Source organism: Tachypleus tridentatus, chromosome 2, assembly GCF_004210375.1.
Source record: "Tachypleus tridentatus isolate NWPU-2018 chromosome 2, ASM421037v1, whole genome shotgun sequence".
In the NCBI taxonomy this organism is placed as follows: Eukaryota; Metazoa; Arthropoda; class Merostomata; order Xiphosura; family Limulidae; genus Tachypleus; species Tachypleus tridentatus.
In genome coordinates this window covers 122,203,045-122,230,995 of record NC_134826.1, presented here as the reverse complement: position 1 = coordinate 122,230,995, position 27,951 = coordinate 122,203,045, and the positions used below count along the sequence as shown (strand labels likewise).

Genomic DNA, 27,951 nt, shown 5'->3' with positions numbered 1-27,951 from the left:
GCCATGCCGGGCTGACGAAACGTTACTAATCAATGACGTAACAGGTAAGTTGTATTTGATGTACAGGTTATGATGTGTAAAATATTTGCATTTTTGTTAATTGGGGATTGAATAACATATGATAGTTTAATTGACAAGCTTTATTGGAGTGTTAAAATCTAGTTGAAAGCACACAGCTCATGTGTGATAAAACACAAGTCGCAGGGCAGTGCACACTCTCCAAAACATCAACAAAGACTATATTGAACAGTTGCTAGTATATTTAGAACTGTTGGTGTAATGCCCTAATGCACCCCTTATCACCCAAACAAAAGAAAAATTCTGCCTCAGTTCCTAACGTAAATTCCATAATGTAAATAATGAAGCATTATATAGGAACGACAACATAAAAGAGTCAATTAAGATAAAAATGGTCTTAACTTCGGGGAGAACAATCACTATGGTAACAAATGGTGATCAAAGTATTGAAGGAAAAGCTCTTATCGGAAAAGAAAAGACACGGATGAAACACCATTAAAATCCTCGAGTCGTTAAACATTGTTCTTATATTTTTAATCACACGATTCTAAATAACTTTTGTAAATTTTCTACTATGCAAATGTAACGCACATTAAGTTACACCCGATAATATATAATGTTCCTAACGATTAATGTGTCACTTTTCTTTGCCTCAAACATTACTTTTGATAAAAGCATTCAAAGTCACTATTTGAGTGTTATTAAAAAGTTCACTAATAAGTGACGGTTTCTTTAACATCTAGGTATTTTGATGTTAAGTGTGTATAATTATGTGAAAATGATGCGTAGTTCCTTCATTAATTAAAAATAAGAACAAAAGCTTTGGGATAAATACAAGTGAGAAAAATGTCCGTTTCCCAAGATAGTTCTTATCAATCTCTTTTTTTTTTCCGTTCAACAAACCTCCCGTCTATCTAGTTTGGTTAACTAAAACAATGATTTTCTTGATACTTTAATGTTAAAAATCCGCTGTACAATGTAACTTATTTTAAGTTTATTTTTATTTTTATATATCACATGCTTTAACTTGTATTTTAGGAGATTAATATGTAGCTCTTGCTTTCATTACCGAAATTTTCCGACAAGTCCACGTTTATTTTGTGCTTCCTGGGCATGCTCGTTTCCTTGTTTGGAAAACTTCTGGAAGTTGACGCTTTTTGTTTATTTGTGAAATTTTGTGCAAAAATACACGACGGGTATTTGGGCTAATTTTGTAGTGACAGACTAAAAGAAAGGCGGTTAGTCTACACGACCTACAACCAGTTTAGGTTACTCTTTCACCAAAGAACAGTAGAATTGACAGTAACATTATAGCTCCCCAAAGGATAAAAGGTCGAGCATATTCGGCGACAGGATTTGAATCCGCGATCCACAAGTTATGAAGCTTATAAAGAGACTCCACCATTAGAGTTGCACGATAAAAGAACTAACATATGCTTACGCGCTGTATTTATCCAAGTTGGTGATACGAATATTGTTAAGATGTACAATCGTTCTGATCTATTTGTAATGTTCAAAGATTTAGTTCATTGTCGTTTTTCATATGTACAATCATAGACATGTTTGTAAATGTTCTAGGTAACGTTGTTATTAATATAAAATATTAAAATTTTCTTTTAAAACGAATTGTTCACTAAGACAAAAATATTTACTCTTGCCGTAATGATCTGTCCGATGTTCTGAAGATTAGTTAAAAGTGTTTCATTGTTGTTGTTTTGTTTATTATGCGAAATCAGTAAATGAACTTGAAATGTTGAAATATTCCATACACAGAGCCCAGACAAGTTGAGAGAGAAGCAGATTCCTCATCCTGCTCGCCCCACGCTAGTACAGCGGTAAGTCTACGGGTCTACAACGCTAAAATCAGGGATTGGATTCCCCTCGGTGGGCTCAGCAGATAGCCCGATGTGGCTTTGCTATAAGAAAACACACACACCCTCATCCTGCTCATGCAAGAAACTGTATCGGCCATTACTTTGTTTATTTTGTTTCTTAGAACAAAGACACACTGTGTTATCTGTTTTACCTACCGCGGGGAATCAAACCCTGGATTTTTGTAAGTCTTAAAATTTATCGTTATGACTTTTCTGTTATGCTTTATCCTTAATAATAATAACCTGTATAAAACGTACAGTATCGTTTTCAGAACAGTTAATTATTTTGGTTAAACGCAACTTGTACTCCTCTTATACAAACATTAAAAACAAAACATACCCTTATATCATTATTATAACACTAAACTTTTACGTGAGGTAACTGCAGTATAGTTATTTTGACTAATTATTCTGTGTTATTTTTGACTCGTTGAGTAATTATTACGTGAGCCTGCTAACTCGTTGTGTGATAGTTATCCACAGCTTCTGACACGTTATGTTATTACTGTATTTTTGCTGAATCATTGTTTAGTTATTATGTGCATCAGCTAACCAATTGAATAAATACCGTCTCCACCTGCTGAATTAAGGTGTAATTATTGTGTATCTACGTCTGCCAGCTCTTATGTAAATATTATGTGCGCCAGCTGACATATCAAGTAGATATTATCTCCACGTGCTAAATTCTTGTGCAATTATTGTATCCATACACCTGCTTACTGATAGAGGAATTATTGTATGTATATAATATATATATATATATACACACGCGCGCGCGCGCGCGCGCAGATATAACTGCTAACTCATTATTTAATTATTGTATGAACCTGCTAACTCGTTGTGTGCTTATTTTGTAAACCTGTTGACTCGTTATGCAAAACTTAAAATAACCCTAAATGTTTATAGCTGACTCTAACTACCAATCCAGTTGTCTTGTTTAAGTTCCTACAGTTTGCTAACCTTTTATATGTTACAGACAACATTGCATGTTCGTTTGTTTGTCATTTTAAGAGTATAAAGAAAATTAAGTAAGTAACTTGAAAAGTATCCTACACGAATTTGAAAAGGGCCTAAAAATCAAATTTCTATTGTACAAAGTAGCATTGAAACCTGTTCTTTTATCACACAGTCTTTCATGTTGTTGTTTTACGTTTTCGAAAGTGTTTGAAGTTTTTATGCAGATCATTTGTAAATATTACCCTAACTTGGCTTGGCCTGTAATTTGATGGTCGTGGGAACGAAACTCAATGATGAACGGTTTGCTTGTTTTTGAATTTCGCGCAAAGCTGCTCGAGGACTATCTGCACTAGCCGTCCCTAATTTAGCAGTGTAAGACTAGAGGGAAGGCAGCTAATCATCATCACCCACCACCAGCTCTTGAGCTACTCTTTTACCAACGAATAGTGGGATTGATCGTAACATTATAACGCCCCCACGGCTGAAACGGCAAGCATGTTTAGTGCGATGATAAACGGGCTCGCTCTTTTAGTCATAAGGAGTTAAGTGATGATCAATCCCATTATTCATTGGTGAAAAAATAGCCTAATACTTGGCCTTTGCCGGTAGATAGCCATAAGAACTTTGTCTTAAACAAACAAATAAAACCCTTAATTTGCATCTGATATGAGACGACGGTTTCAAAACGTTTCAACATCCAGCTTAAGATACATTAAGTCGTAAAATTTTTAATTTTTCTATTGCCTTTGGTATAAATACAATGTAAGTTATTACCAGGACACGTGATTTGTGATTTAATATAACATTAAACAGCTTTATAGATTCTAAAGTAAAAATTCTTCTATCTGTAATTTTATGCATACTATTGTAACTGTTTCTATTGGTTACTCATTCACTGACTAACAAACTCAAATATGAAATCAATAACTCACTACTTCAAACTCAATTTAACTTACCAATAGACTCACTAAACATCTACTCTAATCTAACTCTCATTTTGTGCTATTAAAACTGTTATAAGACATCGGATAAAATTTCAAATGTTTATCCACGTCCTTCACCCCACAGCAAACCACCCCCTGATCAAATAGTAATACAAGCCTCTAGATGTGTCACACACTTGATTAAATAAATAAAAAACTTTCTTTGGGAATCTTATTTACGTATATTGTGAAAAAAAGTTATTTGTTTAATGAGTTTTGTTAAACTGTTATTTTCAAAGTATAATTTCGATACTAAATTTATTTTAACAACATTAATTATAAACACATTTAACAAATGTAGAGTTTATTGAATTTACTACATATTTAAGTTTAGGCACGCAGTGTGGAAATTTGGTTTAAGTACATCGTTTAAATATCTTCAAGGCTTAAAGAGAAATTTCTACGGGTGAACAAATTACTATTTTCAAACATGCAGTATCTTGTCAACACCTGTTGGATATTAACCATCGTGTTAAAATTACTTTATTTCCCTAATTATTATTATTAAAAGTATTTACATTATCGACAATCAAAAAACATACATTATAAGTCAAAGTATAATATAATTATACGTAGGCAAACGACTATATTTATATGTATAAATAAAATTTTATTAATGGTGAAACATACTTCAACAGGATATAACTGTCAATAACTCTTATTATTCGGAAAACTACAGATTTTTTAACAGGAACGTTTACAGATTTCTAACGTCACGAACTCTTAAACTTCAGAGAATAACTTCAGACTTCAGTATTTCTACGAGGATTTTAAATATCTTCGTCGGTAAAAAGTCACCTTGTAAACGGTGTGAGACCAGCCAAGAATAGAGCTAGCTAGCTTAAATAAAGTGTAACAATATTAACTCGTTGTAGGCCTGGATCGTCGATAACATATTTAGTTTTGGACCAGATAGAAGACCTAATATTGTTTGTGAGTTTGCAAAATTCTTGTTTATAAGTACTTATTTGTAATAACCGTTATTACAGATGGTATCGCTTTATGTATATTAAAATACATTTCTGTTAAGAAAGAAAGTTGTGTGCATCAGTCTTGTTGACAAACATCATAAATTTGATGAATATCGAATTCAATTAACTTCTTAATCGAAATTAGAGTTTATGGTTATTTTTTGAAATCTTAATACCTAACGTACGTAACGCAATAAATCGGAGACTCGTCCGAAATGAATTATAATACGTAACACAATTATCAAATCAAAATGTACATTTGCTTTTACAACACACTTATTCTGTGTACTCCGTATACTGAAGTGAATATTTTTGAGCCGTTATGTCTACTTGCTATTTTTTATTTTATCTGAATGAAAATAGGAAGCAACATTTTCATGTAATTCAACAACCTGTCTATTGTACCAGAGTTACAAGAACAAATATTTGATTGTTTGAAAGTTACTTTTTAAAAAATAATACCAAGAGAAACAAAGAAATACATTACATCTATCTCAAGATTATTCGTGCACATTTGAGACCTGTCGAAACATGTTACAGAAAGAAACCCCCCAACTATCACGTGCGTGCCACTGTTAATGCGGCAGAACGAACTTCACACAATAGTTCCTCCAGCTACAATCAAGCGCTCTCGCCAACACGATATCGTTGTAAGCATTAAAGTGGATACAGACGAACAATCAGAAGCCGTTCTTGGGTTGATAAACATGGTTTGGAAGCCCCTGAGATTGGCAAGTCAACTGCGAGCTGACTGAATCTCAACTTTAACACAATTACCACTCCACTTAACTGATTGTTTCTGGAAACCACAACGACGCACTTTATTCACAGAACCATAGAAAAGGATTTTTTGATAAAGACGGAAACTGTTGTTTTGTATTTAAATTTGGAAAAGGTAGAGATTGCTGAGTCCTTTCTTGGTAGTTCGAAACCTTCGCATTATATTTAATAGAAAAATTGTTTTTTCAGTTTCTAGTAAAAATATTTTCAAAACGTACCAAGAGTTTGTCAGTGAGAGATATCTTTGAGAAAACATGATAATCTAAACACCACAAAACCTAGCAAAAAATTAAAGAAACAATGTTACAAGTTTAGATCTCAAAATCTTGCAACAAATAAATGTAAGCATTTAACATTCCACTAAGTTCAAGTAATAATTTTTCTTACTTCTATTGGTATTGTTTCCGCCTGAAGAGTTTCTTGTCGCTATCCGCTATCTGTAATACATACTTCTGATAATTCCCTTGATAATGTAAATATCCGTTTTTGCTACCTCAAATACAGACTTCCAATTCTACAATTACGTTAATGCAGACTTTAGGTTTCTCATTATTCCTAATGCAGTTTTATAATTCTACAATAACTTTATTCGGAGTCCTTGTTCAATGCTTTATTCTACAATAACTTTATTCGGAGTCCTTGTTCAATGCTTTATTCTACAATAACTTTATTCGGAGTCCTTGTTCAATGCTTTATTCTACAATAACTTTATTCGGAGTCCTTGTTCAATGCTTTATTCTACAATAACTTTATGCGGAGTCCTTGTTCAATGCTTTCTCAAATGCAGACTTCTTATGCTACAGGTTCTATAATGCCAACAATGAAACGAATTTAAATACGTCTACAGTTTGAGGTGAAGTAAAAACACAAGTTTCTGATCGTTTAAAGTCATCCTCAGCTGAGATATTATAGTCACTAGAATATATACTTATTACTTAACCCCAGTTCCACTAACTTTCACTAGGTTGTCAGCTATGGTAAAGACATGTCCAAATACGCCCTGTAATGCTTAAACTTTCCAGATTTTCTATGAATGTGTTTGTTATTCGAGTAGATAAGAAGACACTTATACATTGCAATTAAACGATAACTTATTATTGAGAAAGGCTTTCCTGGAATGAAACGAGTTTCTTATCTTTACTGCAGAATGAAAAACCGACATTATTATACGTGGATACTTTATCAAGGATAGAAAACATCTTACTTTTGGCATATTTCTATTGTTGTTCTGCGTATGGTAATAAAATTGCAACCGGTATCTTAGATACTTTAGCATTAACACCTTGCTTGTCACAAAGGTGTACTTGGTATAACAGCTGCTTCTGTCCGTATGAGTATACAAAAGTGCTTTGAAAGGGATTAGTTACACTGAATCCCCTGATATGTGGTTGGGAGGGCCTTTCTTTCTTTCTTCACTAAATTATACAATAAATAAACTATATATAAAATATTTAATATTTATAAAATTTCTCAGTTTTTCCTGAATCCTGGGAATACAAAACACACGGTCGCTAAAGGTTAGAAGTTAGAAAGATCCAGTTTGCTCAGTATTTTACTGACACTACTGCCAACACAATTTCCACTAAATTTAATAAATTTCAAAAATTCTGTAACGCAGACTTATCAACCACGTGTCAAACGATAACTGGTTACATTAATGAAGTATGATCACAATAACATTCACTAAACTATCTTTAAAAAGTGTAGGAACATAAATTATCAAAGGGAGCAAATAACCCTAAAAATTATTTTTTTATATTAGATCTATGTTCAACTACAAACTTTATGTTTGGTTCACTATTATTTAAATACTGTAGGAATTTATTATCATAGTTTGTGTGTGTTTTGTATTTTTCTTACAGGAAAGCCACTGCTGTGTCCACCGAGAGGAATCGAACCCCTGATTTTAACGTTGTAAATCTGTAGACTTACTGCTGTACCATCATGGTTTTGTAAAATATTTCAAGTGTCATATACATGTAGCTTATAGTAAAGTGGTTTAAAAATAACAGGACATTTTTTTTCAATCGTAGTTGTTCATAATAAGTTAAGAAACAAATTAGCTACACCAAATAACTCAGCACACGGAATATTGGTATTACTTAGACTGTAGATCCAAACTGGCTGTATATACTTTATCAATAGGCTTCAGTTTCAGCCAGGAATTAAAAAAAAAACTATAAAAATATCCAAAAACAAATTTGTCATTAAACTTAAACTTAATTATTTATCATTATCCATAATTTTATTCAGGTATCTAGTTCTCTATATTGGTATTATTTCCGATATATATATATTGTTTGTTTGTAGTTTAACCACAAAGCTACACAACGACCTGTTTATGCTCTGGCTACCATGGGTATCGAAACACTGTTTCTAGCGTTGTAAGTCTGCAGACATTCCGCTGTTCCACTGAATGATTGCTTAATGTTGGTTACGTTATAGTTTTCGCTAATTCCCATCACATTTTGTTTTTATTTCATTTTTTCTATCACATGAAAACTGTTTTAACATATTTCAAATTATTATCACTCTTACATCTCTTATGTAATGCACACATTTATTTTGTAAAAACTAAACCTGACAGTAAAGTCTCCGATTATGACTGGCTAATTTCCAAAGGTCAACTCATCTGAAACATCCAGCCTACTTGGTGTCGACATTGCTACATATATATTGCACTTCACTAGTAATCATTCTTTATTCACCTGAAGAAGAATAGTCAACTATTAGAAGTCGCTCGAGTTTTGGGTTTTACATTTTTTCCTTACGCATCTTTTGTGTATTATCCTATGTTTTAACTCTTTTATCAGAATCATAAAACTCTAAACCGTGTTTAACCATGATTTAATTACTTGTATGTTAATGAAGGAAATGTAATTAAAGACGTGATAGCTTATGATTATAAAACCCAATATTCGAAGCGACTGGTCATATAGAACAATTTAGTTAATTAAAAACAGGCGATTCCTATATTACTCCTGCTTCAAAGCACTGATCTAAGTTCTCTATAATAATTTTCTGATATAAATTTATTTTCGATTTTTGCAAGATGCAATTTTTACTCACTTATAAGTTTTGACTTTATCACTTTTCTCCATCTTCTAACGTAAGATTGAATTCATTACATAACTACCATTATTATATTTCTTTACCTGTGCTCCCAAGTGGCCCAGCAGTATATTTGCAAACTGACAATGCTAAAAATCGAAATTCGATAACTGTGGTGGGCAGAGCACAGATAGCCCATTGTTTAGTTTTGAACTTAATTACATATAAACTTTTATCTGTTTCTTTATGACTAAACCTGTTCGTTTTTCTTCTTGGGCTACGTTATAAAATTTCTTACCAAAATTATAACTGTACACAGAACTCAAGGTAGAAATAGTGACACAAATCATCACCGCATCAAAGTATCATCTGTGTAAGAAGATATGGAATAATCTTATAGATCTCCCAAATATTCAAAATATAAAAAATAATTATGAAATTGTACTGTTGTTCGTATAGATTTAAACGACACTATGCGACAAAGCTTTTTTTTTCAAAAATTTTAAGCCAATAAAAATATAAATTCATAATGAAACCCGGTTTATAGTTAAAATGGCACATGTGTATTCCAAACAACACAGTGATTAATAGAAACCAAAGTTTAATGGAACACAGTAAATGTGTATAAATGAGGCTATCTCCGTTCTAATTGACGACTGTTATGTGCAAAACATTTAAAAATAAAATATCATGGAATGACTTGAAATTTCAAAAGTTCCAAATGAAGAAAATTGTAACTGGCATACAAGTATGATTCTTCTACTGTTTTAGAACCTGGCATGACTAGATGATTAGGGCGTTCGACTCGTAATCTGAAGGTCGCGGGTTCGAATTCCCGTCACAAAGAATATGCTCGCTCTTTCAGCCATAGGGGCGTTACAATGTCACGCTAAATTCCACTATTCGTTGGTAAAAGAATAGCCCAAGAGTTGGCAGTGGATAGTGATGACAAGCTGTCTTCCCCCTAGTCTTACACTGCTAAATTAGGGACGGCTAGCGCAGATATCCCTCGAGTAGCTTTGCGCGAAGTTCAAAAATAAACAAACAAACCTACTGATTAAAAGTGGATAAAGGGTTTGTTTGGAAGACTCAGACAGAGCAAACATTTTAAAGCTAAAAATGTTACCATATACATATACTTTAACGCTTAATTATATGGTCCAATTGAAGTAACCCACTGATAAGACTTGAACACTTATAAACGCTTTCTTTAACCTATAAATTGTGAATTTAGAGCGAAGAATAGTTTAAAAAACCAGGTCTGATAATTATTTTTTTTCAACTTGACTATATATAAAATCTCAGTGAACAAAAAAAAAAAATCATACATTCCCCAATTTTACCTTTAACTAGGATTCGGAGAAGTGGACATTATATAATTTCAAGTATTAAGTAAGATTAAACACCATAAAATCATAATTAAATAAAAAACAAAATCTTGTCTACATTTACAAATTACTATATAACAGTTATTATTAAAGTACCATTTAATTAAAACTCAGCCCGTGCATAACACGGTTGGATGGAATTTAATGTCGTTATCACAGCTGACAATTTCGTAATTGTCAGTGGACTTGAGGATGAGCAGCAATTATAAATTTGATAAAATCTGGTGACTACTAATTGGAAGCCGATTTTAAATTAGAAGAAGACATCGTTTCTCCTTCTCTTAAAATTGTAAGCGTTTTCCAATCTAATAACGTTTATTTTCTTATTTACAGTATTGGAGCTGATTTACACTTGACGATGACTCTGCAATCAGTCCAAAGCTTAGGTGGTGAATTTTAATTTTACTATTAAGATTTTTTACAAGTTTGTGTGCCCTATAAAAGGGAAGGAGATTGTAAATTTGAACCTATGAATAGTGTAACATTTTGTGTTAAAGTTAAATTTGTGAATGTTGGTAATTCTATTTTTGTAATTATGAAGTATTGTGTTGAACTTTGGTTAGTAATTTTTAGAGTTATTTGCGATTACTATGGTTCAAGGTCCTAAATCAAGTTAAAATAAGATAATCTGTACAGATTATATATATTACTTTTTTCTGGCCGGGTAGGAGGTAATTGTGAGCAGGCTGTGTGCAGATCAAAGGATCCAAGGCTAGATACGTGATATTGGCGAACAAGATCCATATTTTCAGCTGTAAGTGCATTATAAAAATGGCAATCAATCTCGTTACTCGATTTCATAAACTGAGCAAATCATTTGTAGTGGTGACTGCCACATGTTGGCTACTTTCTCTCTGTTCAATAGTTCAAAATCAGTGGCATCCGTACCTGGATTTAGAGGTCTCTGATCTGATCATTTAACTCATAAGTGCATAATATATCAAGACTGAAAATTCAAATTTTGTTCATTGCAAAAATAATTCCACTTATTTATTTTAAGTCTATTAGCAGAGTGAATTAATACCATGTGCTCAATCTGTTCTTTTGTTCTAAACTTACACACTTAAATATGCAATCTGTGGAATATACAGGAGGCTTATAAGGCATTTAATTAGTTATTTCTAAACTTTTCCACGGATAGTAGCGTTGGAGAATTATTTAAAATCGTGCTGACATACTCTCTAGGAACACTAATTATGTAGACATTTACAAAACCTGTAGATTGAGTTTTCGTATTTTTATTTAGGTATGATCAGTTGATGTGGGTGAGAAATGCGCTTTGAAGACTTAATTGTCTTTCACCTTTCTGCACAAATCCATTAACGAATTAATATTTTTACCACACTCTACGTAAGCTGAACAAATAAAGTGTTTCTGACTCACTGTAAAATTTTGTCAAATATTTTTCAGCAGTCCAATCTTATCAGAAATGTTTAACTTTGTGTCTCAAAATGTTTGTTTTGCCTTAGATTCAGAAAGTTAGACTTTACTTAATACATATAAGAGAAAATTTAGAATAGCAGAACTATCATATTTGCTCGTGGTAAGTTACCTAAATCTCTAATATATAATTTAAACGTTTCTTCGTTCTCTTGGCTATGTTAACTCATTTAAATAATTGATTGATAAGAACTGCTATGATGTTTTATCACAACAGCGAAAAAATCAGATTCGCAGATTAAACCAGCTCCGTTCTGTTTTGCTGTTAGCGTGATAGGTTTCAATCTAATACAATTCTAAGTAGATCTAAATTAGATCTGGTACACTCAGGATAAAAATCTCTCCTCAACCTGATAACTCACTCAGAAACAAACTAATTGATGTTCTTATTAATTTGTCCCTTATCAACTTAATGAACTTAAAAAAAGAGTCTTAGAACATAATTAATCTTTTTATTGGTACAAACAACAATACAATTTTAAATTTATTTACATCCTTTTAAGTTTGGTCAAAACACCTAAAAGGTTATTCTACATATAATTAGTCTGATGTTATGCTTTAGAATTATGACCCGACATTGTAATCCCCATTGTAACTAGCTTCTGCGAGGATCAATTAGAGCTAGAGCACACATTTTGACAAACGTTTTACAAACCTCCACTGTACAGGTCGTTTGATTCCAGTTTTTCCGTTATCTTTCTTGTAAACCTCAACATTGGATTCAAGGTTTGGCTGGACGAATGGAACCTCTTGCCTTGTGACTCTTCCTCAATTTCAAATCATTGTCTCTATCTCATTAAAGGTACTAAGATATGTGCTCGGATTTCTTGCAATAGTTTTGAGTCAACGGGTTCTCTTTCGTAACAGTAACCGTTACTTTGCTAGTTAATTCGCTGCTCCAGAGTCCATTGAAGTCCTGAGATCTCTATCGAGCGCAAGCGTTTCAATTTCCTTGGAAAAAATTGTTACGATGTTGTACCATTGACTTCACGTCATTTAATAGTTTCGGTATAGAAGTATCTTTATTCGAAAAATGGCTGTGACACTCTTATCAGCCAAAGGTTTCTTCGTGACGTCATTGCATTGTTGAAGAATCGAACAAAATATATAACATGTTACTCGTGACACATTAGCTCCATGTATTAGCGTATTAACTTTATTCTTATAAAATGTGATTGACACTCTGCATGAATAAAATTTATTAGAGACCAGCGAAAATATGTGTAAAATTATATAATGATTTGAATTTCACGCAAAGCTACACGATGGTTATCCGTGCTTCCCGTCCCTAATTTAGCAGTGCAAGACTAAAGGGAAGGCAGCTAGTCCATCACCACCCACAGCCAACTCTTGAGCGACTCTTTTACCAACAAATAATTGGATTGCCTGTCAAATTATAATGCCCCCACGGATGAAAAAGCAAGTATGTTTAGTGCGACGGGGATTCAAACCCGCGACCCGAATATTACGTGTCCAGTGCCTTAACCATCTAGCTATGACGAAATATAATTATATAAAGCTCCAACACTTACAACGGAACACAAAGCTATAAAATACTTCTTACAATTAAACAATACACAATAGTAAATGCCGGAATAATGTACGGTTCACCTGGAAACGAAAAGTAAAGTTGTCATGTAATACAAATAATTTCGAACCTTAAAACGCACTCATGATGACTAGTAATCTGTTATTGTTTTTTTTATTAAAATTCATTAAAAGACATAAAGTTAAGGAATTCACGTTACAAATAGCTTCACGTTTTATAATTTCTTGCAGAAAATGAAGTTTAATTATAACGTAAATGCAACTAATTTTAATGTAGATTTTCTATGTATGTATATATATTCCATTTACAACGCTAAAATCAGCGGTTCGATTCCCCTCGGTTGGCTGAGCAGATAGTCCGATGTGGCTTTGCTATAAGAAAAACATCCATTTCCAGAATCCAATGACTTGTCTACTGAGTTAGTTTTTCGTCCTTAGATAGAGCGAACAGATTGTCTAAGCATATTCTTACTTATTATGATGTTGTGTGCAGTGAAAAATTCGCATTTAATGTTTACTAATTCGATTTTTGATCAAGTCGATGGAGCAGAATGGAATCACAGCTTGCTCTTTCCATGGCTCATTTCTTCTTAAGCTTTCTCGAAAAACTACGATTGAAAAACTATTCTATTGGTTTTGAATCACTTTCCTATAGACGGTACGTCAATAACGTTTCCACTACTTCACAACCACAAAATCATGTTAATTGGTTCCAATAGCGTTTAAGTGTTAAAAACTTAAATATAAAATTTGCAGTTGAACTCGAAGACGAATCTTGTTTACTTTTCTTGGATAGTTCAGAATACATTCAGGTAGATTTTGGTTTGTTTTGAATTTCGCGCAAAGCTACACGAGAGCTATCTGCGCTAGCCATCCCTAATTTTGCAGTGTAAGACCAGAGGGAAAACAGCTAGTCATCACCACCCACCACTAACTCTTGGACTACTCTTTTACCGACGAATAGTGGAATTAACCGTAACATTATAACGCCCCCACGGCTGAAAGGGCGAGCATGTTTGGTGTGACGGTGATTCGAACCCACGACCCTCAGATTACGAGTCGAGTACCTTAACCACCTGGCTGTACTGGGCCTCTTCAGGAAGGTAGTTTCAAAATTGGTCTATAACGCAAAAGATATAAGTGATCGTTTTCAAGGTTATTTGCTCATTTTTATCATTTTATTCTTACACTTTTTAAAGCTAATTTAGTGCCAATTCTTAATAATCTATTCTTCACGAATCTAAACAGTTACTCTTTGCTAAAACACTAATTTTCATGAACAAATGAATTCAACACCCAGCACGCTAACTATTATATCACACTCGGCCCACATTCGAAAGTTTTCTGAATCCTAAATTGAAATTTCACCTCATACCGTCCGTAAGTTTGTTCCAACTTAATATTTATAATTCTAAATTACACGAGTGTTGCACTTCAGTCGCTACGCGGTAAGCCTCTAGTCTCACGGCACTAAAAGTCTTTTTCGATACCTGAGTCGGGCACAGCACAAACTGTCCATTGCGTAGTTGTGTGCATAACAATAAACAAACACTAAATGCAAACTTTTGATCATAAAATTAATCCACAAATTAGCATTGCACACTTCTAATTTCATAATGTCTAACGTTGGATTGTGATTTTCGATTCCTATATTAACGTCTGATTTTCAATTAATTTCACGGGTAACTTTTCAGCTTTCGATAATCTTCGAATCTTACATCTAATTCTTCACTGATTGTACACTCACGACTACAATAAACTTTAATAATACTTCCTATAAACACAGTGTTTTTCCCTGACTTTTTTTAGTACCACAAAAACTATCGTCTTATTCTCCATTCATGAAATTTTCATGTATGAGTCTATGGGTTATTAGATAAGAATTTTAACTCATTTAACAACAAAAAGTTGTTTATATTTGCTGTAAAATTGCAGCATATGGACGGACGTTAAGACCAATTTTGTCGAGTACAGAAACTCTTTTCACATGAATAACGACCAGCTTGTTGATAGAAATACATTCACGTCAAACTACTAGTTGGAACAAAACGCAATATCAGAAATACTTAGTGTATAAAAACAACCACTCGATCGAAATTATCTCATTATAACTCATTTTATCTTCCTTTGATGTTATTTAACGTAAACGATTACAATGTATATCACGTAACATAACAAATATGAAATTATATTTGTAACCCGAACCTTTTTCTCGTCTTCTTGTCTATTATTTGTAGATGCTAAGTTGTTTTAAAGTATCGGTTCATTAACAGTTGTTCTTACCGTCAATATTAATAACAAGCAAAGTCTTAAGTTGAAATATGAAAACGATTAGTATGAATCGCTAAATGTTTCACCAGAATTAAACACTGAGAGTGCTGAGTGTCTCTTTGGTAGTTTCAGTGCGTTTCTACATTTAAAGAATAAGGTCTACCAGAAAATGCACCTCCCATATTTAATTATGAATAGCAAAATAGAACTTGGGTAGTATGAAATAAGTATAACAATTGGTACGTTGCACGATTAGACAATAAATGTGACTCAAATATAAGCATCATCTATTAATTAGAGCTGTTAAGGGCTCATTCTCGATAAAAAATATAACAATATTTATTTAGACTACAACATTAAGTTTTCGCAAGTATTATACAAATAACAGCTTATAATTGCTTATTGTAAAGTATGCGTGCGTTTGTTTTTTTCTTATAGCAAAGCCACATCGAGCTATCTGCTGAGCCTACCGAAGGGAATCGAACCCCTGATTTTAGCGTTGTAAATCTGTAGACTTACCGCTGTATTAGCCGGGGGTGTTGTAAAGTAAGTCTCTGGTCTGTGCAGAGATTGCGCATTTTTTCTCATAATATTTTGATTAAATAACTTTTGTCAACATAATATAGCGATGTATAAACTCATAAATAAAATTATTTTTACAGTTTTTATTTAACATCTATTTTTCTTCCAAGTGAGAAAAAGAAGTCATCTTGAGAAAACGACTGAACCTTTCCTTTTGTTGCTGAGCAATTTTGTAAAATATAATGTGTTCAGAAAAAGCCTGCTCAAAATCATCAGTAGAGAATTGTTTTTAAAAAACGGGATTTCGTTCGTACAGCAGAAAACGAGGTTTATCATTACATGCTGCCAAAATAATGTATTCTCGTACAGGCTTATTTCAGTGGATGTTTTAATCTGCACTTCACACTGAAAGAGTATGCGAAATATGTAATGAATACCCTAAACACCGTGGCTTATAATAAGGTTTGACAACAACCAATAATAGAATAAATATACACGTTTCCTAACCCCTTTGCTCGAGTTACCATTTAGATACTATTTGTGTAAGGTTTCTATGAGGTTAGATAATTTGTCAGTAAAGTGAAGAAATGAGAGTCTATAAAATCACAGATTTTATCGGCGTTTCGTTATTTGTTGCAGTTGTTGTTTAACAAAAAATAGGGTCCGGTATGACCAGGTGGTTAAGGCACTCAACTCGTAATCTGAGGATCGCGGGTTCGAATCCCCGTCGCGCCAAAATGTTCGCTCTTTCAGCCGTAGGAGCGTTATAATATGACGTCAATACCACTATTCGTTGGTAAAAGAGTAGCCCAAGAGTTGGCGGTTGGTGGTGATGACAAGTTGTCTTCCCTCTGGTCTTACTTTGTTAAATTAGGGACGGGTAGCGCAGAAAGCTCTCGTGTAGCTTTGCGGGAAGTTTAAAAGCAAACAAAAATATTAGCAAATACAAATACAAAAAAAAAAAAGATTGATAGCTTCTGTACTTTCTATAATTATGTCTTCTTACTAAATAATAACACAGTAGCATCGGAAGTTAGCAAAAAAGCCAGAAAAACTAACTTTAATTGTCATGCTAATTCACCTCTCTCTATCTATTCTTTACGCATGCGCAGCAAGAGTTTCTCCTGTTCATGTGCACGGTGAGATTCCTACCAGTTGGCTGACGTCGTTGTGGGCTTGTAATAAATACTGACTAAAATCCATGAAATGCTATTAGTGCACAGGTGTTTTGTCAATTATCAATCGCTAATAATGAAAATTACGAAATGACTTTTCGAAACGTGCCGTCTTTCGATCTGTAAGCCTCCTTAGCCGTGGAACACTAACTTTTCCCACTCAACTTTAATTACCATTCACCAGCGTTGAAACGCGGAAATTGTTGCGCGTGTATGTATATACTGCTACGTTCGGACATTTGAAACCATAATTTTATTTAGAGGTTATAATTATAGCGGATTAGCTGTGCTTTCTAGTGTGCTATGTGAAGTTTTTAATTATTAAAAATGTATTTTTGGAAAAACATAAAACATATATTTTTCAAGCTATCACTGGAAAATAATAAACACTACGATATAATCAACTTCTTAGAACCTATACAGAAAATATAAAAGACAAAATAAAATGTTTAATAATAAAGATACTAACCTTTTTACTTTTTTATGACCATAATAATTAAAGTTGAGTATTATTGTAATCAATTGTATCACTGTAGAATGAAGGTAATTAATCATTTCAGTTTTCGCCTTTCTTTAATGACTTCAAATTCCATGGTCTAAGACGGATTTTAATGACTTCAAATTTAATGACTTGCAAGAAATATTTTTTTCATAAATTACCAAACTTATATCAACTTCAAACGTCTGTTGACAATAATTGAACACAATAAATACAAGCAAAATAAAAAAATAAAAGGATTTCATGACAGGTCGTACCTTTAAAAGGAATTTGGTTTCTAATTAAAATTTAATAAAACATTTTCATGAGTCTTCAAACAAAAAGGTATTTATCATCAAAGTGTAATAGGATTTTAGATATTTAAAAAAGAAATGAAAATGTAAACTAATTTGAGTAAATACCATATGATCAATTTATTAAATGCGAGTGTTTCCCGTTTTCTCTACGGTGATATACAAAACACGAAAAGGATACAAACAAGATATACTTCCGCTGGATCCCCAAAAGTGTTCTGTTCCAAGTGTAAATACAATTAAAATTAAGAGTAACAAATAGTTTTATTTCTAACTTTTCAAGCTCATATATCATGCTTCGTTGTATTCTACAGAGTGCATAATTATTTTTCTTGATTCATGGTGTGTGCACCTTTCACTGACGTCACGTATACAAATTGCAACGTTAAGCGTCCCTTCTTTGCAATGTCTAATCAATGATTTACAGACAACACACAACTGTATCGTAGTGTTATGCGTTGATAAAAAAAGGCTACTGATTGCATAATATTAGTGTATATATTAATATAAGTATCTTAATGTTAACAGTAAAGCTTGAATTGTAAATTATGCTAGACTATCTGGTGCATTTTCCAAATTTTGATAATATATATATCTACATACACATATATGTAACATATACATTCGGTATTTTTGTTCTTATTATTAGTTTCTTTTGAGACTCATTGTATCAAATTCTACAGTCGTTTTAATGAACTTTCAAGATGATAACTTTTGGATCTGTTTGTGCCAAAATAAATAATTAATGGCTTCTTTTACAGCATAATAATAAGAGCTGTCTTTATTTTTTAATCATCTGATTTTAATTATTTTAATTTAGTTTAAAAGATGGAACAGCCGAGACAGGCCAATAGATCCCATGTTGTTCCAAAACATTATGTTATGATCTCAAATAATTAAAATTTTTCATGATTATAACATTCCATTATTTCGTCCAAAGTAATTAATGTCTTATTAATATATTATTTTTAAAGTAAAAAAAATTAATTTACACAATGAACTCCAATGAACAATGAACAATAATTAACTGAAAAGAGTAAGGAAGTAAACTCTGATTACAAATATTTTATCTAGGTGACTGATAAAAATCTATATTGAAGTATTGTGACTGTTCTCCAATACGAACAGAGTTTATAGCAAACAAATAAAAGACTCGAAAACACTCTTATTAATACATCTTAAAAAAGGGAGCTTTGCACAATATAAAGTATAAATTAACTTTATATACCTACGAAATAAGTATTTTGTTGCATTTCTAGCGAAAAATAGTAAATTATAAACGCAATCAAGATGTTTCTTTTCGTACATTTACCTTATGATTCAACTTTGAGTTTGTTTTATTGTTGTAGTAAGTTTTCTACTGTAATGTTAAATACTCTTTAACTCCACCGCATTATATTATATATAGATAGATACATACATATATATTAAAGATGACTTCTTCGTTTTTCAACTTTCTTTACTTTCTCTATTTATATATTCCGGGATCTGTTTACACTGACGACAATAAGTTGTTGATGAGACCAAGAAAACAAAACGTATTTATGTCAAACATCGGTCAGTTTATGGTCAGTTGAAATTGAAATTTGTATGTTATTCAGTTCGAACAGGAATTTTCAATAAAATATTTTGTTTTGTAGTTGTTTTGGTGAGCTTGCAGAAAATATTACTTAAAATCAACTAATCAAAAATTCAATGACGGCAAACTTCCGACTTGTTGCTTAAGCGTGAACTTAAAATAAGTTAATAGGCATTTGTTAGAATTTTAGCGAGGTGGCATTACGCAGCTTATGCGACGGTTGTAGTTTAATAGCGAAACCTTCCTCGAGTTACTGTGATTCAGCTGACACAGCGGAGGTTATTAATAACTTCAAAGCACTAGTAACTGATTCTTCATCTTAGAAAACAATTCACAAATTAAAGTATATAGATATATATGTGGTACCTTTGCATTATACCTGACTGGTCAGTTTTCATGCATCTTTATCAGGCGTTGATTAAAGTGACAGTCCACTGAAAGTATCAGTTTAATAATTTTCATTCATTGCCTTTGTAAGTGTATATACCTATATATACTTTTACACTCCTGGAGTAAAAGAAAGCGAGGAATTTAAGGGTGCTTGGGTTTAGTTTTGTTGTGTTTCTTTTTCACTGCAGAAAATTTGCTCGCAATTTCAATATAAACTGGAAAATCTTAATTTCTTTCGTAGAAGCATTAAGTATGATGAATACTGTTTAATGAATTATCGTGTTTGAGATTACTTAATTCCAAAACGCCTTCTATTGTGTAGTGAAAGTCTGGTTTTTGGACTTCATGCCACGCCCAAAATTATTCATAAAGAATGAATTATATTTTTAAAATTCACAACATAGTAGATGAAATACTCAAAATTTTCCTCTTTTTCATATTTTTGTGCTGACCAGGATTCATTATCATTATTCACTTAGGAGTGATATACAGCAATTTTGTATGTTTTCTGTTTAGCAAATACCTAAACAATGGGCAATATATGCTATTCTCACTGCAGGTCTCGAAATTCGATTTATAGAGTCAAAAGCCTTCAGACTTATCGCTGAGCGACTGAGAGATGAAAGACGGCGAACCGCAAACCACTCTATCAGTGTTAATATTGGAGTTTGACAAAATTAAGAGAGGCCATATGAAAAATCTCCTTCTTGATGTTCTATTACTCATGGTGAATTTGGTTGTTATATAATGGAATTTTGGCTCCAGATGGTTCAGAAAACGTGCGTCTAGAACATTCTTTAAAGCATCTCCTAATCTGTCACTTGATAATTCGACGATAATAATATAAATTTATAATTTATTTTAGTTCAGTTTGGTTGTTTTGGTTTTTTTTTCGAATGAGAATAAAATCAAAGAAGCTTAAATTACAAACTGTGCCTTTTCAAACTATAAAAGAAATCTGTGGTTTAACCTAATATATAATCTAGTTACTGTCGAGTTGGTAGTCATACATTTTAACATATGTTTCAGATATACGCATACAAGCACATTCCTGGTTTAAGTATAAGGAATTACAAGTAGGTATTTGCGAGAACTGGTCAATTATTAAAGGTAATATTCATTTTATCATTATAATGAACGATAGCTACAGAAAAAGATTGATTAGAAAAAACTTGTAAAGATTTCTATTGTTTTCGCGAGTTATTTTTCTTTTCTTTACTTTATGACTCCTTTCTGATTATGAAGAACTGCTTCTCAACGTTTGTTTGATCTGTTGTAGAAAATGGCTCCGGAGAATGTGTATTGTGAGCAAAGGGTATACCGAAGAACTGAAATTGCAACATGAACGAGTCTTCAGGTTTACTTACGGATTACAAAAACTGTAGGTTTAAAGGTTTATAAAGAGAATTATTATGGTTGTTTTTAGTGCGAAGCTACACAATAGACTATCTGCACTGTGTCCACCGTAGGGAATCGAACCTCTAATTATACTCTAATTATAACCTCTAGTGTTATAAGTCTCTAATCTTACCGCCGTCCCATCGGAAAACATGGAGGCGAGACGTATAAGTAACTGAATTATCGTAAATTTCATAAACAACTATAATTGACCCAGAAGAATAATATATCCAACAGTTTATAATTCTTTACTGATCAACTAAACTGAATAATTCTTAAATAAGATAACTATACGGTATATGAGCTACAATACACAAATCACAACGCATAAAAGAGTATATACAAGTAACCTGCGAATTACGGCAGTAATAATTACGTACAAATAAAGTTTGATGTAACTTATTATTTAAGCTATACATAGTACAAGAGATGAAATAGTTTACTGCTAATATTCAATAAAGTCATGACATGTAGTATGTACATGGAAACTGTGTTAAGCAGGGACAGCGCTAGCAAGGAAATGTCTTTGGTTTACCAGCTACAATATTGTAGATAATGTCACATGGTCTTGGTAGTTATTGTTAGATAAAAATAAAACTTGTTAATCAGTGAACATTATTCGTACAAGATAAACAGGCAAAAGTTCAACATATTTAAATATATATATATATTAATCAGTATTAATGAGAAACAAATTGCAGGTGTAAAGCACAATCTTTTCATAATCACAAACATTGTATTCACTATTATTACAGTCGACACTGAGGCATGTGCAAACTTTTCGTTGTCTAAACCATTTTAACTGGCAAACCACTGGGCCCGTTTTCACAAAACCTGGCATGTTCGATTAGAACCCCTTGGGGGACCGGCTTCCCGATATGACTCCCCGCATATCTTCGTCTGTTTTTAACATGTACCATTAGATCACCAAGGAGTAATTTAGGGAATTCGGCGTTTGGTTTTGATCTTTTCTATGTCATCCTCGAAGACCCTTAAGTCTTTTTTTTGTTGAATGGGTACGTCAGCTAGTAAAGTATAAAAAAGGCTCAAAACATACAAAACATCAACTGGAACTGAATCTCAACTTATCTTGTTTTCAACGATCTCACCTTCTTACCAATAACAGCAACAGGTGATTTACATTGAATAATGGTTTAAAATTATGTATACCTTTGTAAATTATATAAACAGTTTTAATATATCTTTTTATTCAATACAATTTTTACATTTTCATTATTTTACACGAATTACTTGTTGTAAAATTTGTAACATTTCCTCTGCCATCAGGTTGTTTTATATTCAGTATTTCGAGCTTTCTGCTGATACATTAAGCTAATCGAGCTTTACGAATTTGTTTGTTTGTGGTTAATCACAAAGCTACACAATGACCTATCTGTACTGTACTCACTACAGGTATCGAAACTCGTCTGTTAACATTATAAGTTTGAAGACTTACGTTTGAATCAGTGAAGACAAACCTTATGATATAGCATTGTATTTACGATCGAAAATATAGTTTTTTGGGAGGGTATCCAACTGATTAAAATATCAGTGGCACATCGGTATGTCATCGGACTTATAACGCTAGAATTTGATACCCATGGTGGGCAGAGTACAGATAGCCCACTGTGAAGCTTTGCGCTTAACAACAAACATTCTAGTCTTTATAAGTAGATCTGCAATAAAATATATTTAATTAGCTATATTGATGAGTAAGTTAATTTTTAGTTTTACCATAAATACACAGTTTAATCAGATCGGAAGTTATTATTACTTACTTGCTAAAATTATAATTGTCACATTGGTTACACATTACATAAACTTGCGGCAGTTTTACTGTTTTCAAAATTTTACGTGTTTTACAGTAATTTCTGTACACTGAATCCGAATATGATATCCATTTTTCTCCATCACTTACAGATATTTCACAAACTGTCATATGTAATTTCACATAAGTGAATAATTTTCAATGAAATTGGATCGCGTTTTGTTATGCTCAAATTGTTGACACCCGTTGGCTGTAGATTTCTCTAGACCAATCACGACGTCTTATCGATCATTTTAGAACCCAAACATAATAATAAGAAATGTTCATTGCAGTAAATAAAATGATAATTTGATCTAAGTAAGAGTTCTTTCTCTTCCCGATTTGTAAACAATCCTTAAGTTATAAAGGAAAAAAATATTGTTTTTAAAATCTTCATAGCTGAATTATGGAAAACTCATTATTATGAAGTTTAAATTCGCATGCACGTGTTATCAATAAGATGAGTCGATAGGCTTTTTTTTTCATGCTAAAATTATGATTGTTTTGAATACGAAATACTACATGACATCATTATTTTTCAGTGAAATATTTTATGATGTTTGATGTTTATGTAATCGTTAAAAATCTCATTTTGTGGAACGTTTTGTTCTGACTTCGGCAGTTTATATATATATTGTCCATACCAGTTGAGAGAAAAAAACGTAATGGCGCATTATAAGAGCATGTTATGCTGCAAAATGACTTAATCGAATCTTAATAAAACATTTGACATTTTTTATACATTTCACAAGCCTCATTATAAGGTTTGCGCCTTAATAGTGCCACCTTTGTTCGCATGACATAATTTCAGTGGCTTTTTTAACCTGGATTTGTAACATGCAGTCCGTTAAATTAAATGTTTTCTTTCATTTACCGAACATTATGTTATCAGCCATTTTGAATGATACAACATTTAAGCTGAATCGGGAACAAAAAATATATTAAATCACCTGTTCTACAAAACTGTAAGCTAGGCATTTCCCAATTTATCTTATAATTTACTTAGCAGCTATTGCAATATGGTAGGTAACGCAAAATTCGTAGAGAATTTCATAAAATAGTTTTGTTCATTCTTCCTATGACAACCAAGGTAGTTCAGTAGTTAAAGAAAGACTCCAAAGGTTGGAACTTTCTTCAAGATTAACGAAAACAAGGAAATTAAAAACAGGTAATTCTGCTAAATGATCCTGCTTCATGTGTTTTTAGTACAACATAAAATAAATGATAAAAACAAGCAACAAGCAAGAACTTTTCACTTTGGCTGAATGAGTCGATTCGCTCAAGTGTTGAACAGACTATACGTATACAAACACACGCTATTCAACGATTTTATCTTTTAGTAAAAGAATTGTCTGCAATTATTTTTCGAGCAGCAGTGTTTATAGATATCTGGACTATGTTTAAAACATGATAATGGACTTAACTTATCAATAGGCGTGGATTCCGATATATTTTTATGTGCGTTGGTTTTGCTTTAAGTGCTTGTCACTGTTCCTTTCAAGCACGTACATATGCAAGTACATAGAACCATTAATAAATCAATATATTGTAAAAATGTTTGTTTCATGTTTGAAACATATCAGTTTTCTTATATCTTTATCACGTATGTGAGAATAAATTTAAAGCATTTTATTATGCTAAAGTATGATAAAAATTAAGCCAAGTTTAAATCGGTCTGTATTTCCAAGTTAATATCTTAAGTTCCCAGAAGTATTGTGAATATTTTACTTGTTAATTATCGACAAATTTTATACATTTGTAAAGGTTAGAAAATGATTACAATAAACATTTTCCATCAAGTGCAATTAGATACAATCCTTTCATATTTACGTAAGCCATACATCGATGAATTTCCGTAACCTTGCTTGTTATAAAAGGTCAAAGTTCATGTCACATAGAATGTGTGTTGAACCATTAAGTTAAGGTATCTTCTCTGATTTTTAAGAATCAATATTGTTGTGCTTACAACATTCTGAAAATGAAGTTTAGGCAAAAACCCGAGAATAGAGTATTTGTGTTTCTCGAAAAAGGATGCTAAAATCCTGGAAACCGTGGTCACAACATTTTGGACTTATAGGAGAGTAAATTTATAAATATATATGCTTGAATATATTTAGCTTTGGCTAAATATTATGATGAATGTAGTCCTTACAAAACAACGAAAGCGACATTAAGAAGTTCGGAAAGTCGAATGTAAATTAAAAAAGGGGTAGCATTAGTTTAAGGTGAATTATAACTGTTAAACGGGCAATAGTTAATAACCATGTAAGCCTAAGAAATATATTAACAATTAGTGGAAGAAAACAAAATGTAGCACTGAAAAATTACTAAATATTTAATCCTTTTAAATCGACAATTAGTTTTATTTCTAAAAGAGTGGATCGTATCCTTAGCACTTGATTCATTTCAGTCATAAAAATTCCATCAGTTAGCGTTGGGACATATTAACCTTTTTAAAATATTAGACGAAAACAAAGGAAAACTACTATTAAAACATAAATTTATAACATAATTATAGCTTGAAGAACACTTCAATAACAAAGTGAAAAATATGTTTCTGTGAGAGAATCAGTTACTAACAAGAAGTAATTCTAAGGTAACTTTCAAGCTGCAAGAATTTATGTTGCAAATTCTGATCAAAAACAACACACGCCTGGGAATTTAAACTTGGTAAATATTGTTTAAATTTTAATAACGGATTTTCAATAATTCAGCTACGCAAAGTTCGAATATAATATTCATTTTTTTCTATCACGTAAGGATTTTTGACAAATTAGGCAGAACAAAAAAAGACATTATTAACATCAAATTATTACTTCATTTACCAAACTGAACGTTTGTCATTATTATGTCACGATTGGTTTAGAGAAATCTATAGCCAATCTGTGTTGTGAATATCTTAAGCCTAACAAACTGCGACCCAATTTCATTGAAAATTTTTTACTTACGTAAAGGAACATACGATTTTTTTTAGTAGAAAATCTGTACGTGATGGAGAAAAATTAATGTCATTTTCGGATTCAGCGTACATGAATTCCTATAGAATATGTAAATATGGAGCATATATTACTTAAATCCATGAAGTTGTTTATTGCTTCAAATAAGAATGTTATATAACTAAACCATAATAAGTGATTGATACATTAGAATTTATTTCTATCTGTCTATGATAATATACATTACAAATTTTATTGGCAAAATTCAGTAAACTGTTTATTAACTACCTTTCGCTTTCTTCTGAGCCAGTTTCGAATGAGGTTATCGTTTAACTATTACTCGCAGAGAAGTTTGTTTTACAGGCGTTTTGAACAAGTGGTTGATTGGATTGTTATAACGTGAAAACTGGTCCATTAAAAATACATAATGTGCTACGAAAACAAAGAGCGTTTCTTTTTTTCAAAATGGATTCAAAACATATCTTTACAGACAAATATTCTAAAACTTTTTTTCATTCTTACATTGTTATATGCAAGTTTATCCAACAAGTTATTTTTATGGGTGTGTTTGTATCCGTGGCACAAACGCCGTTGCGTTACCATTAAACTACGAACAGGTTTGTGGCTACTTTTACCATAAAAAACTATAGAATACTACAGCCTGATATTATGCTGCCGTAGCTTCCTATAACTGGCTGATTCATTTTAATATAATATATATAACATATACAGAAACTACAACGCGAGAGACCTCCAGGTATCTAGAACATCACTTCATCACAGCGTCCATTATGATAATTACACCACTGCTACTGTTTCACTTGCAGGCCTTTTTATTACCATTTGGAACCGTCAGAATTGTTATGGAAATAAATTAAAGTCATAAAATGGAATGTGGTATGAAGTCCTACAAAATAATGTATAGATATATATATATAGGTGGGTAAGGATCTATAATATAAACGAAGAAGAAAAACTTGTTATTAAAAGACAGATAAAAAAGAAGCTATTATAAAACACACCAAAAACTCATGAATTATAGAGAGAAAGATATAATTTATTCTAGAAACTCATATTGGTGGAACGTCCATAGTAATAACTTATGATTATAAGTAAACCAATGACACTGATCATAATTAAGATACTTTAAACGTAAGTCGTAAATTAATAAAGATAATAATGTTTAAAAACCGACAAAAATACTTCAGATCATAAATGATATTACTAATCAACTAAAGCATGTAACGATTGAAATGCTTAAAAAAATGTCATTGACTCTTAAGTTTCATACAGTCTACCAATACAAGAGACATGGGCATACAAAGAAATATTCAAGTATTTGCAACGACGTATATCCACAATAAAAAAAAACTGGTTCATGTTTTGGAAAATGACTAAAATTCATAAGCTAGATAAATAACTCATAGTAAAAATACCGAATAAATGAGTGCGCTCTATATATTTCATACAGTTAAAACTTTCCGACTTTACTGATTTCATTACATATATACTTCATTTCAGAACCATAAAACTCACCGGTCTGTATTTCTGAGAATAGAAGTAACCAGAATAACAAGGTATATGGCAGCATTTCTGTTGTAAACCAAAACGAAATAGTTGTGCAGGTGTTAGCCACTAGCATTCTCTGTTGCTTCGACACGCGAGATAACAGGTTGTGAAGGAATCACACCTATCAAATTAGTTGTCTTTTATCCGCAGGTTTTAGTATATATCTCGTATTTTCCCATGTGCAACACAGTACAGAGACTCGAAAACAACCACGTCAATGATGTTAGTCAAATGTTTCATTTCACTCGTACGAGCGCCTGATCTCTATTGAACGTTGGTGAGCTACAATCATCGTTATAAGGGCAACTCGTCTACCGACCGATTGGTGGCGCTAAATAAAATAACTTTATCGCCTCGTACAAGTAGAAGAAATGCGAGAATTAATGTGCTGTTGCATGTTTATTATCAAGTTTGTATGTAATTGTAGGTACAACACCTAAGCTTAAATAGCCATAAAATCATCACATTTTGATTATAATGTACTAAAGTCGATAGTAACGTC

The 27,951-nt window shown here is 32.2% G+C and overlaps 1 protein-coding gene across 12 annotated transcripts in view; it reads right to left on the bottom strand.

The window, feature by feature from the left end:
- The window catches only part of LOC143244985 (cell adhesion molecule Dscam1-like), a 132,662-nt gene extending 104,950 nt beyond the window's left edge, over window positions 1–27,712 (bottom strand). For 9 of the 12 annotated variants that reach the window (XM_076490660.1, XM_076490651.1, XM_076490653.1 and 6 more), the window contains exon 1: window positions 27,417–27,711. In XM_076490660.1, coding sequence (XP_076346775.1) covers window positions 27,417–27,522 — 106 coding nt within the window. In that variant the 5' untranslated portion in view covers window positions 27,523–27,711. Of the gene's footprint in view, window positions 1–27,416 lie in introns of all 12 variants that reach the window. The other 3 variants (XM_076490649.1, XM_076490658.1, XM_076490657.1) reach the window with 1 other exon arrangement.
- Between the last annotated feature and the right edge of the window lie 239 nt (window positions 27,713–27,951).